Below are 14,323 nucleotides of genomic sequence, written 5' to 3'. Positions count from 1 at the left end.
CCTGCTGGTCGGGGGTGAGAGTTTATCCCTCAGAGGAAACATTTGGCCCAAGACGTGCCTGCTGGGGTGGGCATCACCCCACAAATCCCACCCCAAGGGATCCTATCCCTACTACCCAACGCGGGAAGGACAGGAGCACTCCACCCCACAGATCGGTGCATCCATGCAGCATCCACAACCCTCACCTGCGAACCCCACCTTCCCAAAGCCCTCAGTCCCCTCCAACCCCAACCCTAAGCACTCCGTTACCCGTTGTGCCCCCAGCCCCAAGCCAGGTACCTCCCCAGCAGCCCCCAGCCCCATTCCCCCTTCCGCCGCCGCGTCTCCCCTCTGCTATTGTCAGAGGGTTGCCTCTGCCTCTGTCTGCGAAATTAATTCGGAGGTGGAGAGGGAGAATTATGTAAAGTGTGGTTATTCTGGAGCGGCGGGGGAAGCGCGGCTGATGGCGAAGTGCCTTTTTGTGTGTTTAATATGCATTTTTTTCCAGCGGTGCATTTTCAGGCGGGTAATTTGCTGTCTTTTCAGACCCCGATCAGTATCATTTCTCCGGCAATGACAGCTTTTATTTGCACTGAAATGAATGCTACGAAATTTCCAAGAAATAGCCGAGGCCCCGTTGGCTGCCCACCCCCGCGGGGCCAGGGCATGGGCAGCCGCCAGCGCCTGCCCCCCGCAGCCCCCCGGCTGCTCAGGGGCAGTGCCCGGGGTGCTGGGCACACGCGTGTGCCAGTTTGCACACCCTGTGTTCACAGGGGTATGTGCTCCCCGGCCTTGAGATACGCACACAGCAGCACGTCACACCTAGGGGTGGATATACGAACACCCCTCCTGCACATGCACAGACCCCCTTGTGCACAAATACATCCCTCCAAGCACAGCTCCCCGTGTTCTATGCACACACACACACTCCTAGTCCATGCGTATCACCCCTTAAAATATACAACCCTTCCCCTGTGCTGTTCTTTGTGTGCTGATTTCCCTGTTTTGTATACCCCTAGACCTCAGCACAACATTCCTGCTGCAGGGCACTCAGCTACAAGGAGGGTTTGGGGGTTCCCCAGGCACCCCTCCATGCCCTTGGGGAAACTGAGGCACAGAGGAGGCAGGCACAGATGGGTGCTCTTCCCTCAGCTCATCACCTCTACAAGCACTGGTAGGAATGGGTGGGAGCCTGGAGAAGACAGGGTGTGTGTCTGTTTGCCTGTGTGTCTGTTTGTCTGCGTGTTCGGAGGGAGGGAGGGAAAAATCCTGTTTGTGTAGGTGTGAGCCGCGTGGGTGTTGTGCGCCAGGGCCAGCATGTGTTGCTGCCTTTCTGCAGCGGCCACGCACGCTGCGTGTGCACATCCATGTGCACGCGTGTGTGCCCGTGTCGTGCTGCTGTGTGTGACTGTGGCTGCAGGGGTGCTGCGGGCACACGTGTCCGTGAAATACCACGTGGGCATCTCCAGCATCCCCCTGGCTGTGACACTGTGCCTGCAGCTGGGTGTACTCCCCCTCAGCGATGGTGTTGGAGGGTGCCCAGGCACCCCTAGAGCACTGTGGGGGCTGCACACCCCCAGCCATGGGTCCCCAGTTGTGGTGGAGCCAGTGCCTGGCACGGCCAAGGTTAATTCTGCTGGAGCCCATCGGCACGGTGGAGGGAAGCTTTAATTTAATGAAGTGTGAGGCTTTTTATGGGCTTTTAATTATGTGGTGATAATTAACATTATAAGCCGCCGGGTCCCGCTGGTGCCCGGCTGCCCTGTGCCAGCTCCCGTCTGTTTGTAAATAAACCCCGCGGGCTGCGTGGCATCCACCCTGGGCACCCCTCTCCTGCAGGAGGGAGCAAAGGCAGCCCCAGCCCCCTGCCCTCCATCCAGGGTGAGGATTTGGATACAAATTCAGGTACAATCTGTTGCAAAATATAGGGAACAAGCCCCCCGCTCCCCCCATTTTTATTCCCCAGCAGCACCCCTCTGCCTGGGTTTTTCCAGCAGAGCTGGCAGGGCCAGGCTTGGCAAGAGCAGGCACAGGTGGCAGCGCCACGCTTGTCCCCTCCACTGGAACCCAGGCTGGCCCAGAGCAGCTACCCCATGCCGGGGCTAATAGGAAGCGATCCATCAAGCGGCACCCGGGCACGCTGCCCACCTGCCAGGCACCCGAAGGATTTATTATCCAGTACCCAGGCAATTTCCTGCCCTCCTCTAATCAATAAGGGGGGTGTGGAGGGGAGGAGAGGGGGCAATGCCAGCTCCCATGAGGTCATGATGGGTGCGGGGAGGTGACCGCCTATTTGTGCCCCAAAGCAGGGCCAGGAGACGTAGGTATCCAGCAAGGACCCCACCCCACATAATTTCTGCCTCCCTAGCAGGGGCTCAGACCTCACCAGGGAGCCCAACAGATTTACGCATCGGGGTGTCCCCCACCTAGCAGCACTGGGGCTGCTGAAGGTGTGGGGTGCAACACTCCATAGCCATTACAGCCAGCACCCGACTGCTCCCTGCACCCTCAGCCTCACGCTGGGAACCCAGGCATCTAGGCTCCCCTCCTCCACCGCTTCCCATTTCATTTTTCCTAATGAAAGGGAGGGAGGATGGCGGGGAGCTGGGGCACCAAGGTCGAGGCTGCCTTTAATCAATCCCTGCCGCTGGCTGGGTGCCCGGAGGAGCCAGCGGAGGAAAGGCTGGGGGCTGTGGAACAGGGGGAGCATGAGGAAGAAGGGGGAGTGCAGGGCGTCATCAAGGGGCTCCCAGTAGCCAACTGGGGCTCCCAGAGCTCAGCTCCCCCTGGGACTGTGCTGTCCCCAGTACTACCCCAAAGAAAAGGCACCATGAATGCACGGCCCAGCCTTGCTGGTGACAGGGCTGTGCCCGGGTCCTGACAGGGCGGCTTTAACCCTCTTTAGGAGACGCCACCCCCGCAAAAAAACCCCAATCCACCCCCTGTGCCCAGCACCTGCCCCCGACCCCTCCCTGCCTGCTGGGATGAGGGATGGCCCGGCTGGGGCCAGCACCAGGCTCAGGCTGCTAAAGGCACTGGGCAAAGGAGGGCACAGGGAGCTGGAGGGGACGTGGGAGGTGACCTAAAGCTGGGTGCTGGTGACAGCACTCACCCCGTGCACCAGCACGGTGGGGCCCAGCCCGCGGGTGAGCAGCTCCAGCTGGTGCAGGTAGAGCGGGTAGAGGCTGGTGTCGGCCGGTGGCCGCGGCAGGTAAAGAAAGCGCACGGCTGGCGTGGGGCTCTGCTCCAGGACCAGTTTGTTGGCAGCGCAGACGTACTCATCTGACACTTGGGTGGCGTTGGCTGGGAAGTTCACGGCCCCTTCCTCCTTCTCTTCCTCCATCGCCCTGGTGGGCACTGGTCCCCCTGGGGGTCCCCGGCGGGTTTGCCAGTGCAGGCAGGTGACGGCATCCCAGGGCACCAGCTGGATCTGGGCCTGGATGCGTAAGTCCTTGAGGAGCTGGCGCAGCTTCTCCTCCTGGGCATGGGGCATGGCACCTGCCTCCACGCAAAGGAAGAGGCGCAGGCGGGCCCGGCGCCAGGCTCGGGCCATGTTGAGGACACAGGCCATCTGCAGCAGGAAGAGGCTGCAGGTGTCGGCGTAGCGTGCACTGTCGGGCCGCAGCAGGTTGACAGGCCAGACATGGATGGCGGGTGGGGAGCTGGCAGCCCGACGCAGCTCCCAGGCCTTGTCCAGGCTCTCCAGCTGCCGGGCCAGCAAGACGTTACGAAGCATCTTCAGGGCATCAGCCACGATGCCCACGTACTCCCGAGCCGACAACAGCTTAGGGTCATCAGGTGCCCGCAGCGGGGGGAAGGCCAGGGGGACGTCCTCACGGGTGCTGGTGAAGGCAGGGTGCTGGGCCAGACCATCCTGCGGTGCTGCATCGTCGTAAAAGCCCAGCACCAGAGTGTTGGGGCGCATCCCACCTGCCAGAGAGACCACACCAGCCCAGCTAAGCAGAGTTGGAGACCCAGCCACCAGCCTTCTTGGCACTGCAGGTGCCAGCGAGCCACAGCTTGGCTTTGGCATTGCTCACTCTGGTGATCAAAGACCCCTCAGCATCATGCACTTAGATGCCTCCAAGACCCAATAGAGCTTTGGCATTGCCCAACCAACACCTCTCCAATCTCCAGCTTGGTTTTGGCAGCACTCACACCGGATGTTTCCAACCCCCTTGGTATCATCTATCCAGCTGATTCCAAGACCCTTGGCACTTCTCACCCCACAGGGGCAGCGGGATGAACCTTCATATAATCACCAGGTTGGAAAAGACCCATCAGATCATTGAGTCCAACCATTCCTATCAAATACTAAACCATGCTCCTCAGCACCTTGTCCTCCTTCCCTGGAGGTGTTTAAGGGATGCTGTTCAACCCACGTGCCACTCACCAAGGCCAGAGGTGAAGAGAAGCTGCCGGACGCCGTGCCGCACCGAGGGTGCAAGGGTGAGGCTGACAAAGGCCTTGACGTTCAGCTTGTCTACCAAGCTCAGCCACGAGTCCTGCTGGGGCTGCAGTGGGTCTGAGGGCAGCATGTCTGTGTGGGAGGTGAGAACAGCATCAGAGGGATGGGTACCCCACACCAGGAGCTCACGCTGCTATGCCCACAGCATCCCCCCCTGCAAAACCAACCCCCAGCACTCATGAGACAGGGAAGGTGGAAGCAGGCACTTCCAGCCAGATATGAAATTATACATAAATATATAAAAAATAGCCGGCAGCCCCATCCCCCCTCCCCAATTTCAGGCCATTAGTTGCCATGGCAACAGTAGAGGGGGGAGCAGAGCCCCTGCATCCGCTGGAGGCAGGGATAGGGTTGGCCACAGCATGTGCCTGGAAGCACACAAGCAAACCCACACGCACCAGGCTGCAACCATGCCTGAAGCACGTGGACGCAGAGCAGCAGGCAGGAGGTGAGGATGGACACCGGCACACACGTGTGCAAGGCTGTGCTGAACGCGTGCAAAACACCCGCCGGTTGTGACCAGACGCTGACCCATGCAACGGGACCACGCTGCCCAGGGGCCCAGAGCATCCTGGGTGGCATGTGCCACGTACGCATCAACACCTACAGCAGCCCCACGTGCACAGGGAGGGATGAACACTCGAGCACATGCATGTACAAGCTTGCATTATATGCGTGCACATGAGGCATGGGAGAGCACAAGCCACCTACGTCCCACATACCAAGTCAAGCCCAAGATGCCACCCGTGTCCAAAATGCCACCCTGTCCAGCTGTGAGCTGGGCAACAGTGTCACACCAAGGACTTTGGGAGGCCCCCAGCACTACAGCGAGTGGCAGAGGCCACCAGTGCCAGGGACGGGGCAGACCCTCACCCAAGTCCTGCAGCTCAACATGGCCCAGGATGTAAAGGCCACTCTTCTTGAGGTCGTTGACAAAGTCGATGAGACGGGCACTGCCCCGTGGATTCTGCACCATCAGCAGCATCTGCGGACGCCAGAACTTGACATGGTCCTTCCGCACATCAAGCATCAGCAAGTACTTCCTCACCTGGAGGGAGGAGGGCAGCAGGTGAGAAACTCTCCTTCCTTTAGTGAACCACTCTGTGGGATGCCAGCCCCAGCACACACTGCCCAGAAGGGAGCTGCCATGGGGAGACCAGTTCTGACACACCAGCTCGGACATACCAGCTCTCCACCCCACCAGGGGACTGTGGAGGAGGACAGAGCTCACCTGGTGGAAGATGAGGGCCTGGCTGATGTAGCCCCAGGTGCTGCTGGGTGAGAGGTAGTGGAGGGCGAGGAGGAGGAGGAGGAGGAAGCCCAGGCTCGCGGAGGCTGACACAGGGCTGATGAGGAACATCATGACACAGCAGCCTGCGATGCCCAAGAGGCACGTGTGCCAGGTGAAGTACCGGAAAGTGGGCCTGGAGCAGAGAGAAGGGGATAGTTGCTACCATGTGGCCCCTGTGCCAGCTGCACAGCGGCATGGCAAGGGAGCCTGTGCCAAGGTGCCAAACAGCCACCCCCAGTGAATGCCACTGTGCCAGCCCAGGGCACATTGGGCACCCCAGATGCCTGCAGGACAGGGCACAGAGGCGAGATGGTACCTCCCAGGGCAGCCCCTTCCTGCCAGCCCCTGGCAAACGGGGGTAGTGAAGATAACGGGGCTGGGGCTGCCTCAGCACATCCCATGGGCCAGGCAGTGTCGAGCAGCACCGGCAGCCACAGCGCCCACTCAGCCTGGTGCAGAGGCGGGGAGGCGAGAAGCTGTTATTTTCTCTAATTGTTGTTTTTCCTGAAAGGTAATTAAAATCCTTTTCTGCTGTGCTTGATGGAAACCTCTGTATGGGGCGGAAGCATCAGACGTGGGGTGGGCAAGTGACCTGCCAACACCCACCCCAGCAGCCTCGCCCCCACGCACTGCTCCTACACCCATCCATGCCCAGCTGAGAGAGTGGCTGGGAGGTTAATCCCCAGCCTGGCACAGACACCAGCTCCCCCTTGGAAATGGGGTGCCCTGGGGGACCTCCAGGCAGTGCCACTCAGCCCTGCTCAGGCACTGCCTCTGCCCAACCCGGGGGACCGTCTCTGCTTTAGAGACACAGCACCCTGCACCAAGAGCAACAGCCGTCACCCAGGAGGGAGATGAGGCTTCCCACTGCCACCCTGCCGCGCCCTCACCAGATGTGGGTGGCCCTGCCAGGCCCAGCCTGTGTCAGCGTACCTCCTGTCCCCTACCCCAGCCTAGAGCTGCCTGCTATGCACACTCCTCCACTCTGGAAGACCTTTCCTCCTCCCCCCACAAAGGATCCTCCTGCCCTTCCTCCCTTCCCCTTCTCTGTTAGTTTAATTAGCACTAATGGAAAGTGGGCTCCATCACTGCTTGGCAAGCTTCCCGGGGGATGCCGAGCCGACACAGGCTATAAATTACCTCTGGAAAGCCTAAGGGGAGGGGGCGGGTCGTACCTGGTGGTGCTCGATTTATCTTTACCCATTCAGCAAAATCGTGCCAGGGCATAGGGACTGTGCCAAGCCAGTGCCACACTGGGACCTATCTCCTTCTCCCTCCCAAGGAATGAGCCTGTCTCTGCCACTCCTAAGGCCCAGGAGAGCAGTGCTCAGCCCATCTGCCTTGCAGAGGGGTAGAGGGCACAGGGATGACAGGGGAATTGTACACAGATGGCTGGAAGGACAGAGTGTGTGCCCACAGCATCTCGGCACAGCCGCCCTCCCATGTCAGCAGGTACCTGAAGTTGGGGGCCGATGCCCACTCCAGTGCCAGGCAGGCGAGGTTGACAGTGGCGTAAACCAGAAGGAAGAAGGTGGTCACAACCCCTGCAATGGTGTTGAGCTTCCCAGAGAAAAGCACCAGCTGCAGAGAGCACAGAAGGGCAGAGGGTGAATGCATCCCTGGCATGTGCCCAAGCCACCCTTGCTGAGCTTGGGGCATGCCTAGAAAAGGGTATGGCCAGTGTCACGCGAGCACCAGCCCAGGTGCCAACCTACCTTCACCCAGCAGGGCCAGTAAAGGACTATCATCAGCAAACTTACCTGCACCACCAGCCAGGAGAGGATCACTGCCATCACGGGGTTCCCACTCGCAGATGTCTTCTTGGCCAGCGCCAGCGCCCGGCCTGCAGGCAGAGTGAGGGAGTTGGGCTGGGGCACCCGAGTGGGCACCAACAGGCTCAGCTTCCAGCCAGGAATCCTGTCCTTACCACGGGTGCTGGCATGGGGTCACATGCCAACACGTACCGGTGACCCAAGGGGGCACAAGCCAAACCATAAGATATCACCCACATCAGCAAGAGGGCTTCCTGCTGCCAGGACAAGTCCCTGGCAGGGAAGTCTTGCCGGGTGGGCTCTGGCAGGTGCCAGCATGCTCCAGGCACTCACCAAAAAGATCATCTCGAGCCAGGGCATAGAGGATGCGAGATGCCCCAATGAGGTTGCTCATGGCTGCAGAGAGGGTGGCAGCATAGATGCCCACAGTGACCAGGGGTGGGAAGATACTGATGTCACGCAGGAAGCCATAGTCTTTTTGCAGGAGGATCCTGGAGAGGAATACACACACGCTGGCACCCACCTTGGCTCGGGCCAGCATCTCCTGGCCCTGGGCACATTGTGGCACCCATGGCCCTGGCGAGAGGGTGGGTGGCCGTACCTGTTGCAGGTGGCACACATGAGGAAAGCCAGCAGGTTGTAGACGAGGTAGGTGAAGAGCACAGCAGAGATGGTGCCCCGTGGGATGGAGTAGCTTGGGCGTTTCAGGTCCCCTGCAGGCAAGAGCAGGCAGCATTAACGCCTGCAGACACAGCATTCCCCTGCGTTTCTCCAGCCTTGGCTCCTGCTCCCACTGCCACCCAGCTCAGCACTCCCTGACTGTACCTGACATGTTGGAGCCTGCCATGATGCCAGTGCAGCCATTGAACATCACCGCAAAGACAGAGCTGAAGCTCATTTTCTGCCCAGTGGTGTAGTCCACCCCGTACCCACCTGCAAGACACACAAGCACAGGCTGTGACAGGCTGTCTGGGGTAGCAGTCCCACCATATACCCTCTCCTCAATGTCCCCATACCCAAACCATGGGAGATATCACCCTACAGCTTTTGCTTTGTGTCCACACGCTCCCCCCACCCTCCAGTGAGCCCCTGCCGATGCGGAGGTGCCAGAGCCATGGTGAGTATGGCAGGCAGCATAGGGAGAGTCTCTTCTCACCCCCTAGGTTGCTTCGCAGGGTGGCGAGGGAGAAGCCAGTGAAAGAGCCATTCTCGATCTTGGAGCCGTTCAGGCTGGGAAGGTGGATGGGCACCCTGATGGGCTGCGTGGCAAAGAAGCTTACGAGGATGGTCCCCAGGACACCCGCAACGATGAGGAAGATGAGGAAGGTGGCTTTGGCATAGATGGAGGCACCCACGAGGCACACGATGAGGCAGAGGGCAAGCAGCACAGTGCCGTAGAGCAGCTCGTACCAGTAGCTCTGGGGCAGGACATGGACGCCTGTGCCCACTTTTTGCCCTGGACAGAGACAAGCCAGGATCAGTGGGGCTCAAAGCATCACTGAGAGTTGAAAGTCACTGGTGTTGTGCCAAGCATGATGGGCACCCACTCACCAGCCAGAGGGCTGTGTGAGCAGTGCTGACTATGCTGGGCATGGTGCCTGGCATGGTGGCCAGGGCACGAGGGCTGTTCAGGTATGGGACACCCACTGACCCCTGTCATCACATACAGGTGTACTCACCAGTTGGGATCCCAAAGCTGTCCACCACTGCCTCCACCAGCCCCAGCACATAGAGGGCACTGCCACACACATTGGCCAGGAAAAACATGATTCCGATGCTACCTCCGAACTCCGGGCCCAGGGCACGGCTGATCATATCTTGCTCAAGTCAAGGGAAGACCACAGCAGCCCAGCCCACCATCAGATGCCCCCGCCCCTCCTTCCAAGGCCAAGGGGGTCCCAGCCCTAGTGTGCCACCCTGAGGCTGCTGGGTGGTCACTCAATTTTGGATCGTGTGCCCTACCTTGGCAGCACCCTCAGCAAAGGATACAGTAGGCTCCTCCAGCATCCAGAGCTCCATTGGTGGCAATGGCACACACAGACAGCACCGTCATGCCAATGATGAAGTACGCCACTGCAAACATGGCCAAGGCTTCGTACAGCCCAGCATGGCCAACCACAAACCCTGCCGAGGATGGGGAGAGGCATTAGATGGACATTAGATGGACACAGACCAGCCTCTAGACAGGTTCCCTGGGTACCGCCATCGCCCAGACCTCACTCCACATGCTGCTCCTGTGCCCCTACCCTGTCCCCTGTCTCCACAACTAAGCCATCCACTTTCCTATCAGGCTAGGAACATCCCCTACCCCACAGTATTGTCACTTCCCACTTGCGGCAGCACCCAGGCCCAGCCCAGCTGGTGCCCCCCACCTCAGGGCATCTCTGTCCTCCTGCCGTGTCAGGAACAGGCCCAGGCGCACCCTGGGCACGGGCAACTTGGAGGGGCACAGCCCAAAAAGCAAACTAACAGGTCCTGCTGCCCACTCATCCCTGGGGCGTGGCAAAGGTGTGCTGGGACCCCTGTGCCCTGCTGCCACCCTCAGTGGGTGCCTGGCACCCCAGATCAGACACCACGATATGATGGGCTCCCCACAGGGTTTCCCGTTCGCTCTCTGCAAAGCGGAAGGCAAAACCAGCTCCAGAGCATTCCTGTCAGTCCCGTAGGGCTCCATGGTGTGTGTTTTTTCCCCCAGGACAGGGCACCCAGAGGCCCCTGTGGCTCTGCCTGGGGTGACGGGTGGCACCGTGGGCAGGAAGGGGCTGCCTGCGGCTGCAGGGAGGTGCCCTATCTCGGCCACAAGCCAGGCCGCGGCCACGCCTGCGGGCAGCGAGGGGGGTGCCAGGGCACGGCTGGGGCACAGGAACCGCGAGGAGCCCTCGGGCAGACAGGCTGGGTTTGCGGGCACCCCCTGCGATGGCCGCAGGGTGCTCGAAGGCAGCAAGCGGGGGAAGCAGGGGGTGGGGGAAAATAAAAGCGTGCCCTAAGAGCAGCGGGGCTGCTCACACGGGGGGGGGAACATCTGGAGAGTGTTTGAGGCAAGGGAGAAGCCGGGGGAGGCACAGTCCCCTCCCTGCTGGGACAGTTCCTCTTCCCAGCAGCTGCCCTCCCCCTCCGCCCTGCTCTTCCCTTCCAGCTCCCCGGGTACAGCACCCCTGGGGGTGTGGGGGGGGCAGGGCAGGCAAGGGGGGGACCCCGGTGCCCACCGTGGGGTAGGGGTTGGAGATCCGAGCCTATGCGAGAACCCCAAGAAGGGGAGTGGGAAGGGGGTGAGCAGGGGGAGAGCTGTGCCCACAGCTCGGCGGGGTCCCTCGGGTAGCGGAAGGGGCTCCAAGCCCCCCAGGGCCCTCCAGGCACACAGCCAGCTCCCGCCTCAGGCTTTCCGTGGGAGGAAAGTTAAAGAGGAAAAGCTTTTCCTGTTCCTGGACTAGGGCAGACACCGTCCTCCCAGGCCTCTGCCTGCCCCGGGCTGGGCTGGGGCATCTCCCCACCCCACGGCCTCCCAGAGGGCTCCTGCCTCCCTCGGGCCGTGCCCAGTCTGCCCCCCGAGCTCTCCCAGGCTGCCCAGTCACAGATTCACAACCCAAACCGAGAGCAAACCCAGAGCCAGTCTGTATCTTTAATCCAGCACAGAGAGGTGGGGGACAGCTGGGTTCCTGTTGGGGGACAGCAGGGTCCTGCTCTTGGAACAACACGTGGGGTTTGGAGAGAACAAGGGTGCCGGAGCCCGGCACCGGGGGATGCCTGGGGAGCAGTGATGTCCTAGCGCTGGGGGATGGAGGACACAAGGCCACTGGAATCGCGTTTCGGGAAAGCACTGGGAACGCACAGAAGTCCTGCCCCAGGGACACCGAGGCTTCAGGCTGTGATCATTTACTAGGGGCACCGAGGTCCCTAACTGGGTTCCAGTCCAGCGGTTACAGCAAGAGCCCTGGGGTCCCAGGGGCCAAACTGGAGGGGTCAAGCGAGGACACGCCATCCCGGGGCCTCAGCCTGGGGGAGAACGGAGAGGGCACCGCGAAGGCACTGGAACTCCAGACTGGGGGCTCTGGAGCGGGCACTGGGAGGACACTGGTACCGCAGATGAGGGGCACTGGTGAGGAGCACTGGGACTCCAGAGAAGGAGACTGAGGAGAGGGCACCGGCAGGACACGGGGAGGACACTGGAGACACCCAGACGGGGGAAGCCCAACGGGGAGCACTGGGACGCCGGTCTGGGAGGCTCTGGCAGGGCAACGGGAGGAACCCGGGGCTCTGCGCTGGGGGGGTGGGGCGGCAGGACAGGGGGCCTGCGCTGGGGGCACCGGCCAGGGCTGGTGAGTCTGCGGGCTCCGGGTGGCGGCCAGAGGCGGGGGCGAGGGGGGCACTCACCGAGGCGCAGGAAGAGGACGACGCTGAACATGGAGAGCAGCGTGGGCACCACGACGCCCAGGAAGGTGGGCAGCTTGCGGGGGGCGGCGGTAGCGGCGGCGGCGGCCCTGCCGCGCTCCCGGCCCCGCTCCTCCTCGCCCGAGCCGCCGCACAGGCGGTAGGTGAGCAGCGCGCTCCGCTCCGAGGTCGCCATGGCCCGGCCCGGCCCGGCCGCCGCGGGCCCCGCAACGAGAGCGGCCCCCGCCCCGAGGCCCCGCCCCCCGCCCCTCTGGCCACGCCCACCCGCCCGCCGGCCCCGCCCACAACCCTGTATTATCATAGCCCCCCGCCCTTCCATTTGACCACGCCCACCCCTATGACCACGCCCACCGCCTTATTCCCATAGGCCCCGCCCACACGCCCTTGCTCTCATCTGACCCCGCCCACCCGCCGCGGATTGGCCCCGCCCCCGGGCCGCCCGCCCTGATTGGCCCCGCCCCGCCCCATGGCCCCGCCCACACCCCCTCGTGCATCCCAACCCTCCTCCCGTCCCCCCAGGGGCCCCCATTGTGGTTCCCCCCCTGAACCCCGACATTACCACGTGCTCCCGATCCTACAGGGTTCGGGGAGAGTGGCTGGAGAGCTGCCTGGCAGAGAAGGACCTGGGGGTGCTGGGTGACAGCGGCTGAATGTGAGCCAGCAGTGGCCCAGGTGGCCAAGAAAGCCAATGGCATCTTGGCTTGGATCAGAGACAGCGTGATCAGCAGGGCCAGGGAGGTGATGGTGCCCCAGTACTCGGCATCATTGAGGCTGCACCTTGAATCCTGTGACCAGTTTTGAGCCCCTCAGTACAAGAAGGACATTGAGGTCCCGGAGCGAGTCCAGAGAAGAGCAACGAAGCTGGGGAAGGGGCTGGAGAACAGGCCTTATGAGGAACAGCTGAGAGAGCTGGGGGTGTTTATCCTGGAGAAGAGGAGGCTGAGGGGAGACCTCATTGCTCTCTACAACTACCTGAAAGGAGGTTGAGGAGAGGAGGGAGCTGGGCTCTTCTCCCAAGTGACAGGGGACAGGATGAGAGGGAATGGCCTCAAGCTCCACCAGGGGAGGTTCAGGCTGGACATCAGGAAAAAGTATTTCATGGAAAGGGTCATTGGTCCCTGGCAGAGGCTGCCCAGGGAGGGGGTTGAGTCACCTTCCCTGGAGGGGTTTAAGGGACGGGTGGATGACGCGCTGAGGGACATGGTTTAGTGATTGATGGGAACGGTTGGACTCGATGATCCGGTGGGTCTCTTCCAACCTTATCCCTGTCTTCAACTACCTGAAAGGCGGTTGTGGCGAGGCAGGTGCTGGCCTCTTCTCCCAAGTGACAGGATGAGAGGGAATGGCCTCATGTCGCGGCAGGGGAGGTTCAGATTAGACATCGGATAAAGAATTCTTCACCGAAAGGGTTCTCGGGCACTGGAACAGCTGCCCCGGGGCGGCGGTTGAGTCACTTCTCTCTGGAGGGGTAGGCGAAGTGTTTAGGAATATGATTTAGTAGTGGACAGGTTCTGCTTGGCTTGATGATCTCAAAGGCCGCACGCCGGCTCCGACCCTCCGGCCCACGGTGCCCGCTGCCCGCGCCAACTCCCGGACAATGGCGGCCCCGGGGGCGCCGTCCCTGCCTCCCTCCCCCCGCCGGGGCTGGGATCTGCTCGGGCCCCGGGGTCCCACTGCCGCCGCCAATTAGGTTAATGGGGTTGGCACCGGGGCCCGGGGTTGGGGACACACACACACACACGGTGGGGCCGGGGGCGAGCGAGCCCCCAGCCGGGCAGCGGAGCCCCCGGGGCCGGTCCCCGGGGCTGAGGCGCGGTGAGGGCCCCCCCGCCGTGTCCCCGAGGCGGGGCCGGGCCTTTCATCTGCGGCGGGGCTGTCGCCGTGCCAGCCGCGGCCTTTGATGTGCCTCTGAGGCGGCATTGTCCGCGCCCGCTGGCACCGTTGGGGACGGGGTGGGGGGGGGGCCCGGCCCGGGCTGCGGGCACGGAGGCTCCCGTGGCCCTAACGGGGGCGGCTCCCGAGTGGGGACAGGGACACGGGCACCTCCTGAGGAGGAGAGGACACAGACACCCTCTGTCCCCCGAGGGGGGCCCCTCCTGTCCCTAACGAGGACGCGGACACCTGCTGCCCCATAACGGGGACACTGGTGGGGACACAGGCACGACCTGCCCCCCGAACAGGGAAAGAGATGGGGGCACGGGCGCTCCCTGGATGGACACGGGGGTGTGGACGCTCCCTGCTGCCTGACAGGGACAGAGAACGGGACACAGGCACCACCAGGCACCCAAATCGCAGAATCACCAGGTTGGAAATGATCCACTGGGTCATCGAGTCCAACCGTCCCTATCAATGGGGGTGGGGGACACAGGCACCTCCTGCCCCTAATGGTGTGAGAACTCTGTGAGGAGGAAAGAGAAGAGGGCA

The 14,323-nt window shown here is 62.1% G+C and overlaps 1 protein-coding gene across 1 annotated transcript; it reads right to left on the bottom strand.

The window, feature by feature from the left end:
- Positions 1–2,915: 2,915 nt before the first annotated feature.
- SLC12A9 (solute carrier family 12 member 9) lies at positions 2,916–12,090 on the bottom strand. Its single transcript, XM_069864577.1, has 13 exons — positions 11,882–12,090; positions 9,500–9,634; positions 9,190–9,327; positions 8,667–8,966; positions 8,336–8,443; positions 8,112–8,223; positions 7,844–8,001; positions 7,499–7,581; positions 7,195–7,319; positions 5,679–5,871; positions 5,321–5,495; positions 4,373–4,519; positions 2,916–3,909 (listed from the first exon to the last, which is right to left on the bottom strand). The coding sequence occupies exons 1-13, from the start codon at positions 12,072–12,074 to the stop codon at positions 3,062–3,064; spliced, it is 2,715 nt and encodes a 904-aa protein (XP_069720678.1). The 5' UTR covers positions 12,075–12,090; the 3' UTR covers positions 2,916–3,061.
- Between the last annotated feature and the right edge of the window lie 2,233 nt (positions 12,091–14,323).

Source organism: Phaenicophaeus curvirostris, chromosome 10 (genome assembly GCF_032191515.1).
Source record: "Phaenicophaeus curvirostris isolate KB17595 chromosome 10, BPBGC_Pcur_1.0, whole genome shotgun sequence".
Lineage (NCBI taxonomy): Eukaryota > Metazoa > Chordata > Aves > Cuculiformes > Cuculidae > Phaenicophaeus > Phaenicophaeus curvirostris.
Note: the sequence above shows the minus strand (reverse complement) of the source record. Positions and strands in the feature narration are given on the sequence as shown.

Excerpts from the sequence above, each read along its gene's own strand:
- SLC12A9 (XM_069864577.1), bottom strand. The coding sequence starts at position 12,074 with ATGGCGACCTCGGAGCGGAGCGCGCTGCTCACCTACCGCCTGTGCGGC. Across the intron at positions 9,328-9,499 it reads GGATGCTGGAGGAGCCTACT|ATATGATCAGCCGTGCCCTG; the intron begins GTATCCTTTGCT and ends GACTTGAGCAAG. Across the intron at positions 8,224-8,335 it reads GGCAGGCTCCAACATGTCAG|GGGACCTGAAACGCCCAAGC; the intron begins GTACAGTCAGGG and ends TCTTGCCTGCAG.